This window comes from Anolis sagrei, chromosome 3, assembly GCF_037176765.1.
Source record: "Anolis sagrei isolate rAnoSag1 chromosome 3, rAnoSag1.mat, whole genome shotgun sequence".
Taxonomy (NCBI): Eukaryota; Metazoa; Chordata; class Lepidosauria; order Squamata; family Dactyloidae; genus Anolis; species Anolis sagrei.
In genome coordinates this window covers 201,839,447-201,859,381 of record NC_090023.1, presented here as the reverse complement: position 1 = coordinate 201,859,381, position 19,935 = coordinate 201,839,447, and the positions used below count along the sequence as shown (strand labels likewise).

General features: G+C 37.4%; 1 protein-coding gene across 3 annotated transcripts in view; it reads left to right on the top strand.

Annotated features, from left to right (window-relative positions):
* SEC23IP (SEC23 interacting protein) overlaps nt 1–19,724 on the top strand; it is a 38,696-nt gene extending 18,972 nt beyond the window's left edge. The window contains exons 11-19 of one of the 3 annotated variants that reach the window (XM_060768538.2): nt 549–719; nt 2,068–2,163; nt 2,432–2,647; nt 3,897–4,052; nt 5,314–5,416; nt 7,446–7,631; nt 7,877–8,036; nt 13,217–13,325; nt 17,338–19,724. In XM_060768538.2, the coding sequence (XP_060624521.2) occupies nt 549–719; nt 2,068–2,163; nt 2,432–2,647; nt 3,897–4,052; nt 5,314–5,416; nt 7,446–7,631; nt 7,877–8,036; nt 13,217–13,298 (1,170 nt within the window). In that variant the 3' untranslated portion in view covers nt 13,299–13,325; nt 17,338–19,724. Of the gene's footprint in view, nt 1–548; nt 720–2,067; nt 2,164–2,431; nt 2,648–3,896; nt 4,053–5,313; nt 5,417–7,445; nt 7,632–7,873; nt 8,037–13,216; nt 13,326–17,337 lie in introns of all 3 variants that reach the window. The other 2 variants (XM_060768537.2, XM_060768536.2) reach the window with 2 other exon arrangements.
* Nucleotides 19,725–19,935: the final 211 nt, after the last annotated feature.

Sequence of the window (19,935 nt, the reverse complement as noted above, 5' to 3'; positions counted from 1 at the left end):
ATAAATATCAATTTAATTTACTACCCACAAACAGGTTTTTTGCATAGCCTTAGTAGGTAGCTGGTTGTTTAGTAAAATTATTTGAATGCATTTTTGTATAGTGTTAGAAAGTACTTTATATGCTAATGTATTTTTCCTTTGGGTTGTTGTGAGTTTTCCGGGCTGTATGGCCATGTTCCAAAAGCATTCTCTCCTGATGTTTCACATCTATTGCAGGCATCCTCAGAGGTTGTGAGGTCTTTTGGCAACTAGGCAAGTGAGGTTTATATATCTGTGGAACGTCCAAGGTGGGAGAAAGAACTCTTGTCTGCTTAAGGCAAGTGGGAATGTCACAATTGGCCACCTTGCTTAGGCATTTAATGGCCTTGTGGCTTCAAAACCTAGTTTCCAACAGACCTCACAACTTCTGAGGATGCCTGCCATAGATGTGGGCAAAACGTCAGGAGAGAATGCTTCTGGAACATGGCCATACAGCCTGGAAAACTTACAGCAAACGAGTCATTCCGGCCACGAAAGCCTTTGACAAAATATTTTTCCTTTCTTTGAAGATGACAGTGGATTCTAATTCTGCTGGTTCTGTGCCGTTACTTTCAAATGATGACCATGGTGATCATGATGTGGAAGAAGACATTCCAACCTTGCAAAAAACTCTGGAAATGCTTAGTTTATCAGAGTACATCAGTACATTTGAAAATGAGAAGATTGATGCAGAATCTCTGGTATAGTCAACCATTTAGATTAGCATTGAGACACAACATGCTAATGCTTTGTGTGGATTTCATTTTGGCATATAAAGTTGGGATGGTATGGGTTTTAAAAAAATCAGGCAACTAGTAGCATAATACATTTTGACTGGATTGAAATGACTTTCAGAACCTATACACCCAAGCGTGAGTATGCATATATGTGTTTCCCTCCTTTTTTTTTCGTTCAAAGAATAAATGAGAGGTTTTGTGATGGAGCAGAGAAGAAATTACATGATTATATGGACTGATCACAGAATGCACTGGCACAGACCGAAATGGACAAGAATTATTTTGCATTTAGAATAGTCAACACTATTCTACTGCACTGTTTATCCTGGAGCAGTATTTTGGGAGACCATATGCTTTCATTTGGAAACCAGTAATCTGGTTTCACCTGGTTTCATCGCTTGGGATGGAGCAGGAAGATTTTGCTGTAACTGTTCTATATACATGAAAACATTTTTATTTATTTATTTAAAACATTTCTATTCTGCCCTTCTCACCCCGAAGGGGAGCAATTACCGAGAAGGCCCTGTCTCTCGTCCCCACCAATCATGCCTATGACAATGGCGGGACGGAAAGCAGGGCCTCCCTGGAGGATCTTAATCTCTGTGATGTTTCATGTGCATCCTATACAACCCCCTGCATTCAGCCACACCTTGGCTTTCTTTTTCATGAAATATGTGCTGCACCCATTGATAAACCTTTTTTTTTGCCAGTAGCTTTGTCTGATTGTGAAACTTCTGGGATTTATTTTGATATGATATGCAGAGGGCATACCACATCAAAACAGATAGGTCAACACAGCCTTGTTCTTAGAGCTCTTCCACAAATATTTCTACCTGAAATGATAAAAATCTATGATGGGGTTGGCACAAATGCAGTATCGTTTGTTTAGGTTATCAAGTTGCTGATTTCTTTTCTGCTTACACACTTCCAATAACTCTTCAGTAGTTCTATAGAGAGATTCATCTCAGGATAAGGATTATTTTGTATAGCATTCCCCTTTTGAAGTGGTCTTAGCTTGAGACATTTCTATGCTCCTGCTCATCTTTTTATAGAACTGTACAATGAACAGTAGAGGCCCTTGAACCCTAGGGGATTCATATGATGTGATTAATTTTACAAAGATTTAGACGTAGTATACTAGAGTACTCTGATTCATATTGTCCTTTACAACAATTGACATTATAGCTGTGATTTATAAGATGTTTATTGTATGTAGGTCCATCTCTTTCTAACTAAAATGTGGAATGAGGTTTTTTTATCTGTCACTTTAAAGAGAAAAAGTTCATTTTGTATTTTTTTTTGTCTTTCAAAGCTGATGTGTACGATTGATGACCTGAAGGAAATGGGAATACCTCTTGGGCCACGAAAGAAAATAGCAAACTTCGTAAAAGACAGAGCAGCCAAACAGGTAGAGACTGTTTTGCAAACTAGAGCTATGTCTATAAGTCTGTTTTTGGCAATAAGATTTCATTGATTCCAAGAAGCTGAGGGGAATGCAAAATAGATATTACAACACATTTTCCCTAATCCGGAAAAAATAACAACTTTCTCGTAAACTACTATAGAGATTTTAGCTTCCAGTAAGTTATTACTTCTGTGGTGAAAATACTTCTATTATGGTAAATTATGACAGATTTGGTTTCATTCCTGAGCCCTTAAATCTTTTGATTCAACAGGAGCAGAGAAAGGCAGCACTGGAGAAGAAGGCAGCAATGGATGCTTTGATGCGGAATCAAGAAGAAGCTGCTCAAGCCGCAAAGAAGGTAGCAAGACTTGCTGCCTCTTCAGCCACAGTTATGCCTCAGGATCCATCCAAGAGGAGACTTTCAGTTGGAACTTCAGTTTCATCTGCACATATAGATTATGAATATTTTGAAGTAGGCACTGGTCAGGTAGGCTTCATCGGGTTTTTAATCTATTTTAATCTATTGACTGCTTAACTGTCTTTCTACGTTTAGATGTCAATCACGTTTATGTGGGTTTTTATGATTTTTATAGATAGGATTATGTCAATAATGCTGCTGTTTTTATTGTATGTTAAATTTTTCCTTTTTACATGTTCTGGACCGCTTTGCATCATGATCCAGGAGAAATGAGGGATAGAAAAAAATATAATATAATATTTCATGCAAACTGAAACAGTCCAGTTTGTTGTTAACTGATGTAACTGCTTCTTTTTTTTGGCACATATGCATGACCAGTTCACCGATGACGTGAAGGAAGGATAACACACAGGATAACGGATGGGATCGGCCCAGAGAATAGTGCAGGACTTTTTAAACTTTTTCTACCCATGACCCCTTTCTCCTTAATAAATTTGTATGTGACTCTGGGTATATAGTTAGGTATATAATATAGGTATAAAAATCAACATTGACTGATAACAAATCAGCATTTACAAGTTTTGCTAAACAGACTGATTTTTCTTTTTGTGGAGTACAGCTGAAGCCTTGTCTGCAGAGTCCACTGTAAACACTGGATGTTGTTGCTAACAGACTTGTGCAAAGGGGTGGCATTCAGAAATCTTTTACTGTTGCCAAATTTTCTAACCCCAACACTGAGCTAAAGGAACCCCATTTGGGTTAGAGTTAAGGACACTGTTGCTCTCTGTATCTTTGTAGCTCTCTCATCTGCCACTTCCGTTATAGCTAATTGTGAGGGATCATGGAATTTGCAAACCAAAACCTTTTCATGGGCCACAGTTTCCCACCTTTGATATAAAACCGCGTTGCTACAAATTTTCCAGGATGTATGGCCATGTTCCAGAAGCATTACCTCCTGATGGTTCACCCACATCTATGGCAGGCATCCTCATAGATAGTCTACGCAAGTGGGGTTTATATATCAGTGGAATGTCCAGGGTGGGAGAAAGAACTGTTGTCTGTTTGAGACAAGTGTGAATGTGAAATGTGAAGCTTTGCAGCTTTAAGGCTTGGCTGCTTCCTGCCTGGGAAGTATATTGGCTGCTTCCTGCCTTGGTGATAGTATCAAGACCCTATAGGGATCACAGGGATACAGAATGTTGAAATAAATATATTTACATTTTAATTATTTAAACTAAATTATATCTATCGAATTAAAATGGACTGGCTGATATATAAGGAAACCATTACTAATCTTTTGGCTGTTTCTTTATTCTAGGTCTCAGTGGTATACACTACACTTGACTTTGAGCCAGAAAATTTCTTTGCCCTCGGTTCCCCAATTGGTATATTTCTCACAGTAAGAGGGGTGGAAAAAATTGATGAAAATTACAGATTTCCCACCTGCAAAGGATTTTTCAACATTTATCACCCGGTTAGTAGAAAGTACAAGGTTTAGATCTCCTGAAGAGGAACGGCAGCAGATTAACTCCTTATTTAATTTCTCATTGTATCTTTTTAAAAGCTTAGGAAAATAATTTGTTAGATCCAAACTGATTTATGATATTTTCCCCAGGGGTGCAACAAAAGAGAAGTTTGCTTTATGTGATGCAAACCACTGGAAAGTATCATCACTGTAGTTTGTTGGAATCACTTCTATAAGTTTTTATTATTGCAAGAAAGTCGGAATAATTTTCCCCTGAATTTAGGCTTTTGATAATATTCACACAGCATTATTTGTATTTCTGTTTTGATTCAGGCTTGTACTTGTGAAACTAAAATATGTACCAATTGTACATTTTTAAAAAAATGTCTTGTTCCCAATATTCCATGAGACACCTTGTGACTATTGAACTTTCTGAAACAGGGAATTCTACCCTTTAGTTCATGTCGAGTTGAATTCAGAGGGAATTTTCTAAATTTGAATGGGCAGTGCTTGTTTGCACTTGTGCAATGCTCTGTTTGCACACTGCTTTTCTCATATTTGAACTTGAGTTATAATATTCCATAGCACAATTGAGTAAGTTATTAACTTTATTAGAATGTTTGTAATATGGAAATTATTGGAAGTCACTAGATTGCATAGCTGTACGCAAATCACATATGTAAATTTGAGCTATTAGAAGATCTTGACTATGCCCAGTAGAAAGCTTGGTTTTGAATTATAGCCTAGCTATCCCCAGCTCTGGCCACATCACAGTATTTTACAGTACATTCAATACCAAGGCCTGTTTGCTGTGTAACTTTTGGTAACATATAGTACATTGGTTCTCAACCTGTGAGTCCTCAGATGGTTTGGTCTTCAACTCTGAGAAATCCTAACAGCTGGTAAACTGGCTGGGATTTCTGGGAGTTATAGGCCAAGACAACTAGGGACCCACACGTTGAGAACCACTGAAATAGTGGGCCCTTGCTATCCACTGAGGTTTAACTCCAGGACCTCCCATGGATTCTCAATTCCCATTATATACAAAGGCATACTAAAACAGTTTTCTCTATATAAAATGGCAAGATCAAGGTTTGCTTTTTGGAACCCATGGATACAGAATGTATGGAACATGGTGGTCTGACTTTGTAAAAAAAATCCCTCCAAAGCTGCTTTGAGTGTGTCATGCTAACACTGCACTTCTTTAGATATTGTCCATGTTAGGCATTAAGAATTGTAATTACAATTCCCTCCCCTCTTTTGTTTCCAGCTTGATCCTGTGGCTTACAGGCTAGAACCAATGATTATTCCTGACTTGGATATAAAACCTGTTCTCATTCCACATCATAAAGGCAGAAAAAGACTTCACCTTGGTAAACACATATTTTACTCAATACTTAAGAATTGTAGAAGTAGCCTTTAGAGTTTTAAGAACAGATGGAGGATGCTCAGTGATAGAGGAAGCTAAGAAAATGCTTGGAGCAGAACATAACTATTATGCAGTATGTATGATTTAACTTCCCATTCAGTCCACATGATTAGATGTCATATTGGCTGCAGGGAAACGGTTCCAGAACAAGAATCTCCACAGGGATTGCTAGCATGTGGCTTTTATTCTGCCAGCTTCTCAGTGATCTTTACACAGATGATTGTGGTGGGGGAGCAGCAGTCTCAGTAGGGAATTGCTGTTGTGATGACATGGACATCTTCCCACTCTCCATGGAGCTGAGATCATTGGAACATGGGAAGCTTATATTTTCTTAGTAGTTCCTGTGCATCTTTGCAAAAATGTATTGGTTAATTACTTAGAGGAATGTCTGGATTTTGTAGATTTACCTATGAGCCATGTTCATGCAAATTTATCAAAATACCCCCCGCCCCCAAATAGACCTATATCTACAACTTTCAGAATTTGTCCAGTTTTGCCTAGAAAAAAATGCCCTAAAAAGCAAAAATGTACAGGTAAATGCCATAGAAATCTATGTACTTGTTTATATGAAACCTGTTCAGTTCGGAATTCATTGCCTGACTATCAAAGACAAAACTTGTTGTTGTCATCATTTATTCACATAGTGCTATAAAAAGTACATGGCACTTCACACAGTTAATGAAACCAACATGGCAAATAGTTCTGCCAGAGCTGTGCAGTCATACTAGTCATGTAATAATAATATAATAAACTTTATTTGTACCCCGCTACCATCTCCCCAAGGGACTTAGTGCGGCTTACATGAGGCCAAGCCCGAAGTACATCAAACAAACATCGATAACACAACATTAATAAACAATCAATAAAATACAAATCATATAAATCACATAACAAAAACAACAATCAATAATGACATATTAAAAATGGCCGGGCCAAATGTAATAGATTAAAATTGAAAATATGCTGACGTGAACAGGTAAAATGTAACTGGGATAGGATTTTTCAGAGAGAAACGAGTGAATGCAATCCATCCTAAGTCAGTATTAAAGTGCATTATGAGGGCCTATTGCTGAGAGTTCTCCTTATTCTGGAAAGGCACGCTGGAACAACCACATTTTCAAGCTCCTCCTAAAGACTGCCAACATTGGGGCATGTCTAATGTCCCTGGGAAGTGAATTCCAGAGTCGAGGGGCCACCACCGAGAAGGCCCTCTCCCTCGTCCCCACTAATCGCGCCTGCAAGGGAGGTGGGAGCGTGCTTTGTATGCTTCAAAGTGTGCCCATAATTCTGTATGACGGTGGCCTGAGATCCGAATCAATGTATTCTACTCCAATGTAGATATATTGAGCTGAACCTTTTACTTGTAAGGACACCTTTCTAAAAGTTTTGTTTAAGAGAAGGTTTCCCCCTGAAGGATACAAAAATTTAGTAGGTGGTATCTAAAGTACTGAGTATTTTTGCTATTGATGGTGAGTGTAAACTTTACTATTGTTAGCATTAAAATATTCTTCATAATTACTATTAAAAGGAGAGTTCCTGTGATAAACGTATGTGTGGGCATTTGATAGATCATCACAGCTGCTATAACTAAATTATGCTAAATATATGTAGAGGTGCAGATCACAATGGCATCTCATCTTTCAATACAAGATTTTTCATAATTTTCATGAGAAAGTATTTAAAACTTCTCTCCTGAATCAACAGTCTCACATGGATTTTAGAACTTAAGGAAAAGTGCTGCAATCTGGGTTTTTTTCCTGAAGGTGGCAGGATTGCTTATTTTTACATAGATATTTGCTCTCTGTGTGTGTATTCAAGGTGCCCATTAACTTATGGCAAACACATGAATTTCATAGCATTTTTGGCAATTCTTTCCAAAATGCCTGTTAACCTCACAATTTAGCAAACAGGTGTCTCTTGACTAATACTATGTCCTTACATTGTTTGAGGATTATTACTATTATTTTTTATAGAATTGAAAGAGTCTCTTTCTCGCATGGGATCGGACCTGAAACAGGGATTTATCAGCTCTTTGAAAAGTGCTTGGCAGACCCTTAATGATTTTGCACGTGCTCATACCTCCTCTATTCAGCTCCAAGCAGAATTGGAAAAGGTGGCTAATCAGATTAAAGAAGAAGAAGAAAAACATGAGACAGAAGGTTGGTTGACACATGGCTCTTATTCTCTTTAGTATTTTGTCTGTATTAAAAGTATGAACGTATTGCATTCATTTTGTACTTTGAACTATACCATGGCTCCTGGTACTTCAGTTTCACTATTATGTGCTTTCAAGAGAAGGGATATATAGATCTGTAATAGTTTGGGCCATCTTCTAATATATAGAGTATAAAGGTAGAACCCAGACCTGATTAAACTCATACTCTTTTTCTTTCAACCATAGTAGAAAAGATTGTTGAGAGTCCAGATCTTTCAAAAGATGAAGACTTGAGTATAAAAATCGGCTTGCTAAATGGTGGCCGTCGTATTGATTATGTTCTGCAAGAAAAGCCCATAGAAAGTTTTAATGAATACCTGTTTGCTCTACAGAGTCATTTGTGCTATTGGTAAGTATTTTGATTCTTTATTTTTATTTACAAACTTTTGTGCCCTCACATGTGTGTGTGTATATATATATAGAGAGAGAGAGAGAGTGAGAGAGAGAGCCTGTTCCTTTGCTGGCCTTACATTTGTAAAATAAAATCAGATGCACTTCTCCAATAAGAAGCAAGGTGCCAACACCAAATACAGGTGAAAGTCCCATTGTGCATTTGTGCCAATATAACGACACCACCTGTAAATAAAAGGCCACAGGCACAGCACTGTGAAGGCAAAGAGGCAGATTTTCAAGTCTGCTGTTTGGAAAAACAAGCTGCTGGTGTCAAGCAGCTTGTTTTTTTCCCAATGCCAACCTGGGGAGGGGGTGTGTGGAGAAGGTCTTGGAAGCACAATTGATTCAGTTTTATGAGTCACTCTTGTCAGGAGAGACTGGGGAGTTCCACTCCCATAAATCCCAAAATTTCAAAAATTGGTTGCTTGAAGCCAGCATCCTACTTGGTCAGATAATGAGTGCAAAGTCTTTTCCATCACTCCATATGTCTGTGTGGCTGAAACAAAAAGCATAGTTCACCAATAGGATTTTAGCAATTTCATATCTCTACAGAACAATACAGATGATGATGATTTTCTTATCTACCCAAGTCTCGTTTGATAAATACTGGCCAACACACACATATTGGTGCCTCAAATGTTAATCCTGTTTCTGGGTATATTTGATCTGATTCCTAAAATGGCCCCACTTTTCCCCTGTCAATTTTGGTTTTCAGATACAGAACATATGTCATATACCAGTCATGATCTCACCCATGGAGCCCCCAGTGGCACAGTGGGGTAAACCCTGACTGAAAGGTCAGTGGTTCGAATCCAGGGAGCAGGGTGACCTCCCATCTGTTGGCTCTATCTTCCCATGCAGGGACATGAGAAAAACGTTCTTGCAGGCGGCCATTTCTTTCACATCAGAAGTGACTTGCAGTTTCTCAAGTTGCTCCTGACACACACACAAATCTACCACCCATAGAAAACCATGATAACCATTCCTATGAAACTAGGGCTCGTGTGGTCTATTCAATGTAAATTTCTGAATCAGTGTCCCAAATAACCCCAAGAACAGGCCTGAAAACCAAGACACCCAAGAAGGTTTTTTTTTTCTTTTTGGTTGGGCTATGTTATGGAACAGATTCTGAGTTGTGAGTTTTCCGGGCTGTATGGTCATGTTCCAGGAGCATTCTCTCCTGACATTTCACCACATCTATGACAGGCATTCTCACAATTTTTTCTACTACAATTTTTTCTTCGCAAATCTTTTAGTGTCCATCTATGGCAGGCGTCCTCAGAGGTTGTGAGGTCTGTTGGAAACTAGGCAAGTGAGGTTTATATATCTGTGGAATCTCCAGGGTGGGAGAAAGAACTCTTGCCTGCTTGAAGCAAGTGTGAATGTTGCAAAACAACAACAACAACAACAACAAACAGATTATTACAAAACAGATTCTGTATAAATACTCTAGTTTTGCCCATTAAAATGAGATTCTATCGTTCTTTCTTTCTTGCCTTGGAAAGATAATCTATCACTTCTTAGTCTGATTTGGGGTTTTGTTGCAAATAGCTGAAAGTTCATATATCCTGTGCATGACAGTTCAGTGCTATGGATATTGATGCAATTAAATAGTGCTTGCACGAGTTTAAGGGACCCTCTCTTGATACACAGGTGCCAAGTACAAAACTGAAGGTGCCAAGTGCTGCCATCTGCTTCTTGCAACCCACAAAGTTAGGCTGTTGGTAGAGCACATAACATAAGCACCTGGAGTTTGGTTTGTGTTTGTGCTAATAATTTTCTGAAAGTCTTTTGGGTGTGAGAGCTGTGTCTGATGTGTATTTTGAGATGGTATTTTCCTGTGAATAGCTTTCTTGTGGAGAAATGCATTTGGGTTGTTGCATGGGATATATCTATTTGTGAGTTGTATGTGGGTAGATTGAATGAGTATTTTCCTAAGAAGTGTCAAAAATAGTTAATTAGTTAAAAAAAGTTAATAGTTAATTCTGGTTAATTAATAAAAAAGACTAGAAAGAGACTACCAAAATAGTTGCTTTAAATTCAAAGTTAGGTTTGTATATTCTGTATTGTATTGTTGGCACAATAACAATTATCCAACTTGTACTCTCTGAATTTTCTTTTTTTCCTTGATCTATGCTGCAAGATAGCTATATATTTTTCACCATAAGGTGGCATACTTGAAGTTTCTTCCAAAATACAGGAAGTTTCGATTTCAAAGCAGTATGTTTCACTATGGCAACATGTTACAATTACACAAAAAGTTACTAACAGTTTAATGGGTTATCAAGTTTTACTAACTAGTCTGCCGTTGAAAAGATTCAGCTATATTAAAATGAAGTTTAATGCAATAAACTCCATTTTGACAATATATGACATTGTCATCTTGCAAATGACTGAGGTTTAGGGGCTGTTTGTGTGCTGGGAAAGGCGTTTAGAGGTAATCCTTTTAAACTCTATGCCCCCTCCCCTTTCAACTGGTGAGAGTTTTATTCATGAATGGTTTGTGCTTTAAGAGATAAAGTGATTTCAAATTTGGTCTGTCTTTTTAAAATACATTACTTATTGGGAAAAGTGAGGAAAAAGAAGAAGTTATGAGATTGTGTTGTCAAAGGCTTCCATGGCTTGAATCACTGTGTTGCTGTGAGTTTTCCGGGCTGTATGGCCATGTTCCAGAAGCATTTTCTCCTGATGTTTTGCCCACATCTATGTCAGAATAGGTATAGTTATTTCATATGTATGTGTTTTTCAATGTGTTTGCATTAGTATTACAATGTATTAGTTTTGCTTCTTAAAGATGGATTCAGTCATGTTCATTTACTGTTCAGCTCACATATGTTATTGTTACAAAGTTACAGGCCAGACAGTGAAACTGTGATAACATGAAATTCCTTTGCCCTGAGAGAAATTAAGGAGTGTACCAGTCAAGAACATAGATAACACAGAAGGGTGGTTCTTATGTTTGCTGTGTCTTCTTGCTATGCTTTGTTCGTCGCCATCTTTAGTTCCATGATGTAGTCCTTTGTGTATAGACGCTTTAAGTAAAGCTACTTTGAAACTTTAAGAAGAATGCTGCCTGAGTTTGTTTATTTTGAAACCACACGCTTGCTGTGCCGAGACTGGAGAGTCTGACTGCTAACAATCTATGGCAGGCATCCTCAGAGGTTGTGACGTCTGTGAAATGCGGTCTCTGAGGATGCCTGTCCTAGATGTGGGTGAAACGTCAGGAGAGAATGCTTCTGAAACATGGCCATACAACCGGGAAAACTCACAGCAACCCAGTTATAAAATCAGAATGCTTCTTGAAAGTGCTTTCATATATGTGTGAATGACTTTAAAGATAGCCACCTCTTTTCCTTGACATAGTAGAAAAATAACACATTTTTCTACTGAGAAACAACATATACAGGATTCTTGTGCACTTGGAAGCATAGGCCAAATACACATCAAGGTTCACCTTGTAACTTTTATGTTCCACACCCTTTTTTCATTTCCATATGTATTATACTGTATTATAAGTTTCTGAGCAAAAATGGGTTGGTTTCTCAGTCTTTTTACAGCCACCAGAAAATGCATCTCTGTTTCTGTTACTTTAGATAAGTAACAGCAATAAATGGTGATGAGTTCAAAAGCCAGACTTATAAGGAGGAATCCAACATTGCATACATTGTTTGAAAATTTGTTATTGGGTGTTTTTCAGAATAGCTTGATATTATTGGCTCTTTAATTTTTTAAAAAGCAGTAACTTCTAAAACAATATATATCCCACATTTTGCAATATTGAGACTATTGCTGCACTGATCAGTGTGGATTTATTGCATGGCTGGGGTGAATGGAGGATTTTTCCTTGCATGTTAAAGTGCATAGATTTTCATTTCTTAATACTAATTCAGCTTTGTTAATTCTTGCATGTATTGAAAATCAGAAGACAGAATAGTGAAAGTGATGAAAGTTCTTTAACGAAGTCTATGCAGTATCAGGGGTTTAATAAGTAAGGTCTTCAATAAAATAGTGCAAGAGAGTTTTGCTTTGCTGTGGTTTTAATGATATAGTTAATAATCAAATTGGTCATGAAAACAAACAAGGTTGGGTTTTTAAAATCGCTTATACACACTGATACCCTGAATATGATTGAACCTATTATTGTAATTGTGATAATGAAGTATTAGACATAAATTGATAATGCTGGTTTGATGCTATAGAATACAATGTAACGTCCAAGCTACACAGGAAATGAAGATGTCAGCCTGCATTTCCAGTTCTGGTAGCATACCAGAAAGTGTTGAATTGACTGTGATTAAAACCTACAGGAGTTTTAGGAGAAACTGTGAAATCAAGTTAAGAATGAGAAAGACAGACCTGATTGGATTGCACAGGATAGAAATGTTTAAAAAGATGTGGAGTCCCAAAATGGAAGGTGGCTTAAAGAATGAACTGCAAGAACCCTTGAGAAGGAAGTAGGATGCACCATAACTTAAAGTTTGGGTAGAAGATTATAAAGTAAATGTCAAGGAAATTGGAATGCTGAATGTTCATACTTGATGTCAACCTTTTTGGCTAGAAACTGTTGTTTCTTCTTCATGGTCTCTCTGCCTCACACAAATGGGTTTTGCTTTTGTACAAAAACATCACTCAGAAATTTCTAGAGATGAATAGCTTGTCAGGAACCCTGTCCCTTCCACATAACCCTGAAACTACTCTCTGTTTGCAAGCAGAGCAATGCTTGTTCCCTTGTTCCCCTGTTTTTGCTGACTACTACTCAGTTTTCTTTCACTCTTTTCAGCTTTTATCTTTCCGTGATCTAGTTGTTTTTTAAAAAAATCCAAATCTGCAAACTTTATTTTTGCAATTTTATGTAAGGGATTCTGTTACAGAGACATGAGAGTTCTCCATTTGATTGAGATTATTCTTCCACCTCTTCCAGTATTTTAGTTCTTGCTGGCCACTTGTGGTCCACGGACCACAGGTTGGGAACCACTAACTTAAAGTCATCAAGACATCAGTGTTTCAGTCAACATGAATGAATGGATAGATATTTGTCTTTCCTGAATTTTTACAGTGCAGAATTTTAAAATCTTGAATTTTAAGTACCAAAAATAAGCAATTCCTTTGTAAAACCTTCCACATTTATATCTCCAGGGAATCAGAAGACACTGCGTTGCTTCTCCTGAAGGAAATATATAGAACTATGAACATCTATCCTGAACAACCACAGCATTGATGTATGGACAATTGTCTTACTGAACCTGTAAGTAATCCTGAGTGTAAATGCAAGAGAAAGTTATCTCTGCTTAAGAAGAATATTTCCATGTAGAACAGGGAAGTTACAGAGCTACAGATTTACAGAGTATGCTGGAACGTTTCTAAGTAAATATATAACAGCTGCCAGCATGTTTTAAATGTATCTGGACCTATCTTCATTTTAAAACTTGCATAGGTTTAAGCTGGTCTTGTCATTTTTCCTTACATGTTATATTTTGGCTTATTAAAATTAATGACATTTTAATATGACATCTTGTTCAATTGATTTATTATCACCAGGTCTTAGTGTTATTTTGTTGTAGCCCACCACGGTTCCCATGTCAGGAGAAAGGTGTAGCATAAAATAAATACTTTCTTCTGGCTTCAGTGTAACTAAATTTCACTTGCCGTTTAGCACCGTAATTTCCTTCCCAATGAATTGAGTGAAGATGATACTAGAAACACCCCTTTTTCATATTCTATTCCTTTCCCCATGGATATGTCTTGAAATAATAAAGGAAGTAAGCTACCACTTATCAACAAAGATACAGGGACAATATGAAACAGAAATTCTGTGTAGTTCCACTTCTTTGTGCCACTTCATAATATCCAAAGGGAGGACATTCCCATCTTCTCCCAGTGACTGGTTTCATAAGCTTTTTGTCCAATTGTGCAAACCTAATGAAACCTAATAAAATCCACCTTCCAGTTACTGAAGTGAACAGTGCCACATAAGCTTGAATTGTTAAAATACTTACAATTTTGATATGACAGCAGGAGGATTTAAGTATATTACAAGAACATTAGAAAATAAAAGAGAGCTGTTCCTTACAGTAAGAAAGATAACTTATTGCTATACAGTGGGGAAGAGTACTAAGTTTCATATTTTGCTGACTTACGAGTGCATTGGTGAAGGCTCATGTGCATCAATGAAATGAAGAAAATATTATTTCCATTCTCTGACTTACTAAATGGTTTTTCTAGTTTTCTACCTGATATCTAAGGCAAGAGGGAAACAAAACAGAAAACAATACCCAGTAGATTCTTATGGGATTTAAATCTGAAACCCTGGGCTTAGTTTCCCCCCCCCCCCCAGTGGATTACCATGTATTTCATTTTTATTCAATGGATTACCATGTATTTCAGCTCATCTAACGCCAGTTTACTATCCTTCGTTGTCATAGTAACATTACTCGATAGTGAAGCATGTGTGTGCAAAAAATTGTGCATTTGTGGAGACTGAAAGGATTTGAACTTATACTAGATTTTAGCTTTGCACTGATCAATTAGGCACATCTGCCAGTTTCCCCTAAACACTATCAGTTCAATGTATATAAAATATTAAGTATCATTTACTTTAACATCTTTTTATTTTCTTGCATGAATCACCTGTTGATCTTGTAGCACACAAATAAAACACAGTGCTCAAATTGTTCTAATTACTCCCAGAACTCAGTGACACATACAATTTGGCTCATACCATGCTGTTTCATGACATATTCATGCTTTGCTTATTAAGCAAAGCTTTGTTTTAAAATATGCAGATAAATGCGTGTAATCTCAAGCACTGCAGGGCTTCTGACTTAACTGTAAACTCTTGATCTAAGTGCTACACAGGGACAACAACTAGGAAATGCGTAATGTATTCTCGGATTGCACTGTTTCCAGGGGAACTTGCAGGTCAGTAGTGCAGTGTATGGGGAAACATTTTAGTTCCCTGCAGGTGTTACACTATTTCATTCAACAGCATAATCTGTGTAAAATGTGTGCTATTACATAGTCTCCTTTAAATAAAAATGCATTTTACCCTTTATCTTTTTGCTGAAATACACTTCTTGAAGGACTATATTCTTTACCTAATTTTGCTAAATGAAACATGCACATAGCCACATTGTTTGCAAAAAATGTTCTTATAATAGAAAACTGTAGCAGGGCAGTAAGGGGCAAAACTAGTTATCTGTAGGGATGTGTACCATTCTGTTTTGCAAAATGACCTCTGGATAATTTGGCATTTTTGGGCACCAAATCGCCCAAAATAGCATGGGTGGAACCAGAGACAGCTAATCACATCTCAACAAAGGATTCCCCCAGATACTAACAGGTCACACCTAAAAACTGTCAGGTCATCAAATGCTAATCAAGGTGTCCAGTTGAAACATTCACACCTACTCCAACAGACAAGAGTTCTTTCTCTCCCCCTCCCTGGATATTCCACAGATATATAAACCCAATTTTTCTAGTTTCCAACAGTCCTCCCCACTGTAAGTAAAAATAATTACAGATTATTTCTTTTCCATTTCTAAATGCAAACAGTAGTAATGCTAACCTAGCATCTGGGGCAGTGTTTAATCCTATAATGTTACCAATTTCCTTAAACATCTTGTTTCAAAAATTCTTCCGCTGGGGACATTCCCACCATAAATAATATGAGTTGCTTTCTGGTGTTGACCCATTATAATGTATATGTATATGTTTACCCACTGTACTAAATAAGTATAGTGGATCAACACAATAAATTATTGTTGTGTATAAATTAAGAAATTATGAACTTTTATAGCATATAAATCTAGGTGAAAACACTTTTGTTTAGATGATGTATCCTAATTGATACAACTTAATCAATAAAAGTAACATAATCAATAAAACATTTTTTTTAGTTTAGAAGTTCATTATTAAGAGATAAATGCTTCCATTGTTATTAATGGTTACATGTCCTCACTCATACTTTAATAAACAACAACAACAACAACTTCATTCTTATACCCCACACCCATCTCCCCAAAGGGACTTGGGGCAGCTTACATGGGGACCAAGCCCAGCAAAATCAGAAGTAAGAACACAATTAAAATACATTTCAATAATTAAAACAATAAGCCAGAGCAACAGACATCATAAAAACAGAATAACATCAATAAGCACCAAGCAGAAGCTGAGAACAGTGGGCATGTTCAGATCTAGGAGGATGGGGCAAGGGTTAGTGCAATACAGCTGTACAGGAGGGGCTGGTAATAAAGTGCTACAGAGCAAGACAATAAGTTAAGGCTAGGAGAGCCTAGTCAGTAGATGAACAGATTAATCAAAGGCACATTGAAACATCCAAGTTTTCAAGTCTTTACGGAAGGTGGACAGAGTGAGTGCTAATCTAATCTCCCTGGGGAGAGAGTTCCAGAGCTGGGGGGCCACTACCGAGAAGGCCCACTCCCTCATCCCCACCAACCGTGCTTGTGATGGAGGTGGGGGTATTCTTCTCCATTGTCAAGTTGAGGAGCCTGCATTCTTACCTCCTGGTCATGTGGCTGGCAAGACTGCTTGGAGCGTCTTTTGCCTTTTCCCGCCAAAGCGATACCTATTTGCATGTTTTCGAACTGCTAGGTTGGCAGGAACTAGTGCTAACAGTGGGAGCTCACCCTGTCCCACAGATTTGAATTGCTGACCTTCAGGTCAGCAGTTCAGCAGCACAAGGGTTTAGCCATTGCGCCAATGCCGCCCCAATGTCATGTCTCATATTAGAGCACCTTTGTGTCCTTCCCTATCTCTCTCTCTCTATATATGGGGAAGGACACAAAAAGCGCATGGAAATCGATTTTGGATTCTTTGAAACCTCCTGGCAGAACGACATAGGATAGTGCAAAAATGATAAAAAATACCTCAATAATATGCTAATACCTTTTAAACCTTCAACTAAGGAATTAAAGAAAAAAAATCAGAAAAAAGTCTTACGTAGGTATTTCTCTTTTCCCCTTACATAGGTATGTGTACTATTTCTCTTTTTTCCATCAGCTCTGACTTGGGCAGAGAAAGTTATAGTGGGAATTCAATTGATGTTTGTTTCTCATGTTGTTTTTTCTCATGTCGAAATCCACCTGACTAATAAGGGATAAATGTCAGATGGGGCTAAAGGCAACGAGGCATTGTAGGGATAGCAGAACAGGAGAGGTCGCGTTTCCCCAGCGTCTGATGCAAACTTCAAGATTAATTACGTTTGTCATAACTTCCTCCCTCTGTTTTCTTTTTTGTAGCAGCATTTCTTGTCTTCTGGCTTGCCAACAAGCTTTTCAGGAGGCAGCTCCAATTTCCTAGCCACATATGGCAGAAGTCGTTTCGGTCTACAACCTTCAGAGTGTCTGTTGCCTCTCTTTGTCAATTAAGAAAAAAACAAACTATAGTGGTTGAAAAAGAAAATCAAGCCTGCTCTTCAGAGTCCACATATGTTTTCCCCAGCCTTGAATCATTTGTGGAGTCATTGCCAAGCATAAATGACTGAGAAGTGTGTGGCATGCAAATGAATTTCAGATATGTTTTATTCAGTAGATTTATCAGATCTATATCTTTTGACAGGGCTCTATGTTTTATGCTTATTTTCTTAAGACATACCGTTGTTAACCAGCAATTATTACCGTTAGATTTAATAAAACGCCATTTTGTCTGATTTCTTTAAAAATGTGATTGACATTCAAACTACTTTGATAAAGTTGGCATCTGTTTGTATTTGCTGAAATGACCAATTAGCTCCAATTTGTTGAAATTGGTAAGCCTCAAACTGAGATTTTATAAAACCTTTCTCAGCCTCTGAGAGTGTGGTTTTGTTTTGTGTTTTGATGCTTCTGTGACATGATTATTTTTCCTCCAGAAAGTGTAGAGCAGGCGTCCTCAAACTAAGGCCCGGGGGCCGAATACGGCCCTCCTAGGTCGTTTACCTGGCCCTCGCTCAGGGTCAACCTAAGTCTGAAACAACTTGAAAGCACACAACAACAATCCTATCTCGTCAGCCAAAAGCAGACTCACACTTTCCATTTAAATACTAATAAGTTTATATTTGTTAAAATTGTTCTTCATTTTAATTCTTCTATTGTTTTTAAGCGTTTTTTTGCACTACAAATAATTTATGTGCAGTGTGCATGGGAATTAATTCATTTAAAAAAAATTATAATCCGGCCCTCCAAGAGTTTGAGGGACTGCGACCTGGCCCTCTGTTTAAAAAGTTTGAGGAACTCTGGTGTAGAGCTTCAACAAAGTGGTTTAGTACTTAAACATCTTGGACTCCATGTCTCTGGATGAGAAATAGAGAAGGATAAATTAACGTAGGTTTGGAGGGGCATGAGTCTACATACGATACAGTTTTTGAGGATTGGATTTGCAGAGGGCAAAAACATTTATGGATACAGAAGAGGATTGTTTTGAGGATCATATTCAGTGAAAGTTTCAGCATTGTCAAGCACACCTCACACTTTTCTCCTAATGAAATATATGATAGTTTAAGAGATACGTTTTAAAACACTGGACTTCTACTGCTTCTAGGCTGCTATTTCTGATTTATTTTTCCTGCTCAAACTGATATCATGACAGTTTTTATTTGCTTCTCTTTATAGATTTGGGATTTTTATGGGTCAGTAACATTTTTCTTAAATATATCATTTGGGGAGTGTATCCATATTATTTTTTGATATAGACTTGCTGTCTTGAAGAAGGCAGCCCAGAATAGATTTATTTATTGTGTCAGAAGCAACTTAAGAAACTGCAAGTTGTTTGTGGTGTGAGAGAATTGGCTGTCTGCAAGGACGTTGCTCAGGGGACGTCCAGATGTGTTACCATCCTGTGGGAGGCTTCTCTCACATCAAAAGCTGGAGCTGACAGATGGAAGCTCACCCAGTCTCAGGGATTCCAACCCCTGATCTTCAGGTCAGCAGTTCAGCTTGCCCAAGGTTTTAACCCATTGCACCACTGTGGCGCCTACAATAGATGAGAATGACACTGTAACTCAATTTGACTTCTTTTTAAGAACAATGCAGTTTTAAAGTTTGCATAGTCTTAGATTAATAAGAATTTATTCATAACAGTAGATTCTCTATTTTCCATTTCTTTATAATTATGATATTATGGCTAATATTAAAACACACAATACCTATTAGTATTTCTAGCAAGTGATTACATTCTTTCAGTAGTGATATTCACTTTATCACAGAAAGCAATAGGGTATTTTTCATTGCTTTTTTCTTATTTGGATTGTTTGGGCTCTATTTTTCACAATGAAGTTTCCCTTCAGTCATTTGTTAAACTAGAACAAATTCTGTCAGAGGAATGGAGGGTGAAGCGGCATCTTGTCAACCGGAATAACAAGTGGGAAAGCCCTTCAATAAATCCTGGATTAAATTCGTCTCCAACTAGGTTTCAGAATTGTACGATTCGTATTCAGATCATATTGTAAGTCACCCAGGGTAAAATACCAAAGAATGAAAGATGTGCACAAGTTTTCAAGAACTGACAAAAGTATTAAATGTGTGGATTTTTCTGAAGCAAATGTGCAAAGATAGACCAAGTAAATGTAATGTGCGCCACAAGTTAAAATACAAGGATGTTATTGCTTACAATTTTTGAATTAAAGGAATTTGCTTTGTCTTTCTTTCAATATGGTTTAGTGCTCTGAAAGGAAGTAGCTATTGAAAACTGATTAAACTGATTTAATTGGTGGTATAGAGCATATAATTTTTCTTTGGGTTTGCATATTTTAAATTAGGAACTTTTAATTTCAGCATATATGATCTATTCTTCTAAACAGAAGGAGAAATTAATCTATCTTCACTATGGGATTTTGGTTTAGGTGCTTTTGGGGTAGTTAC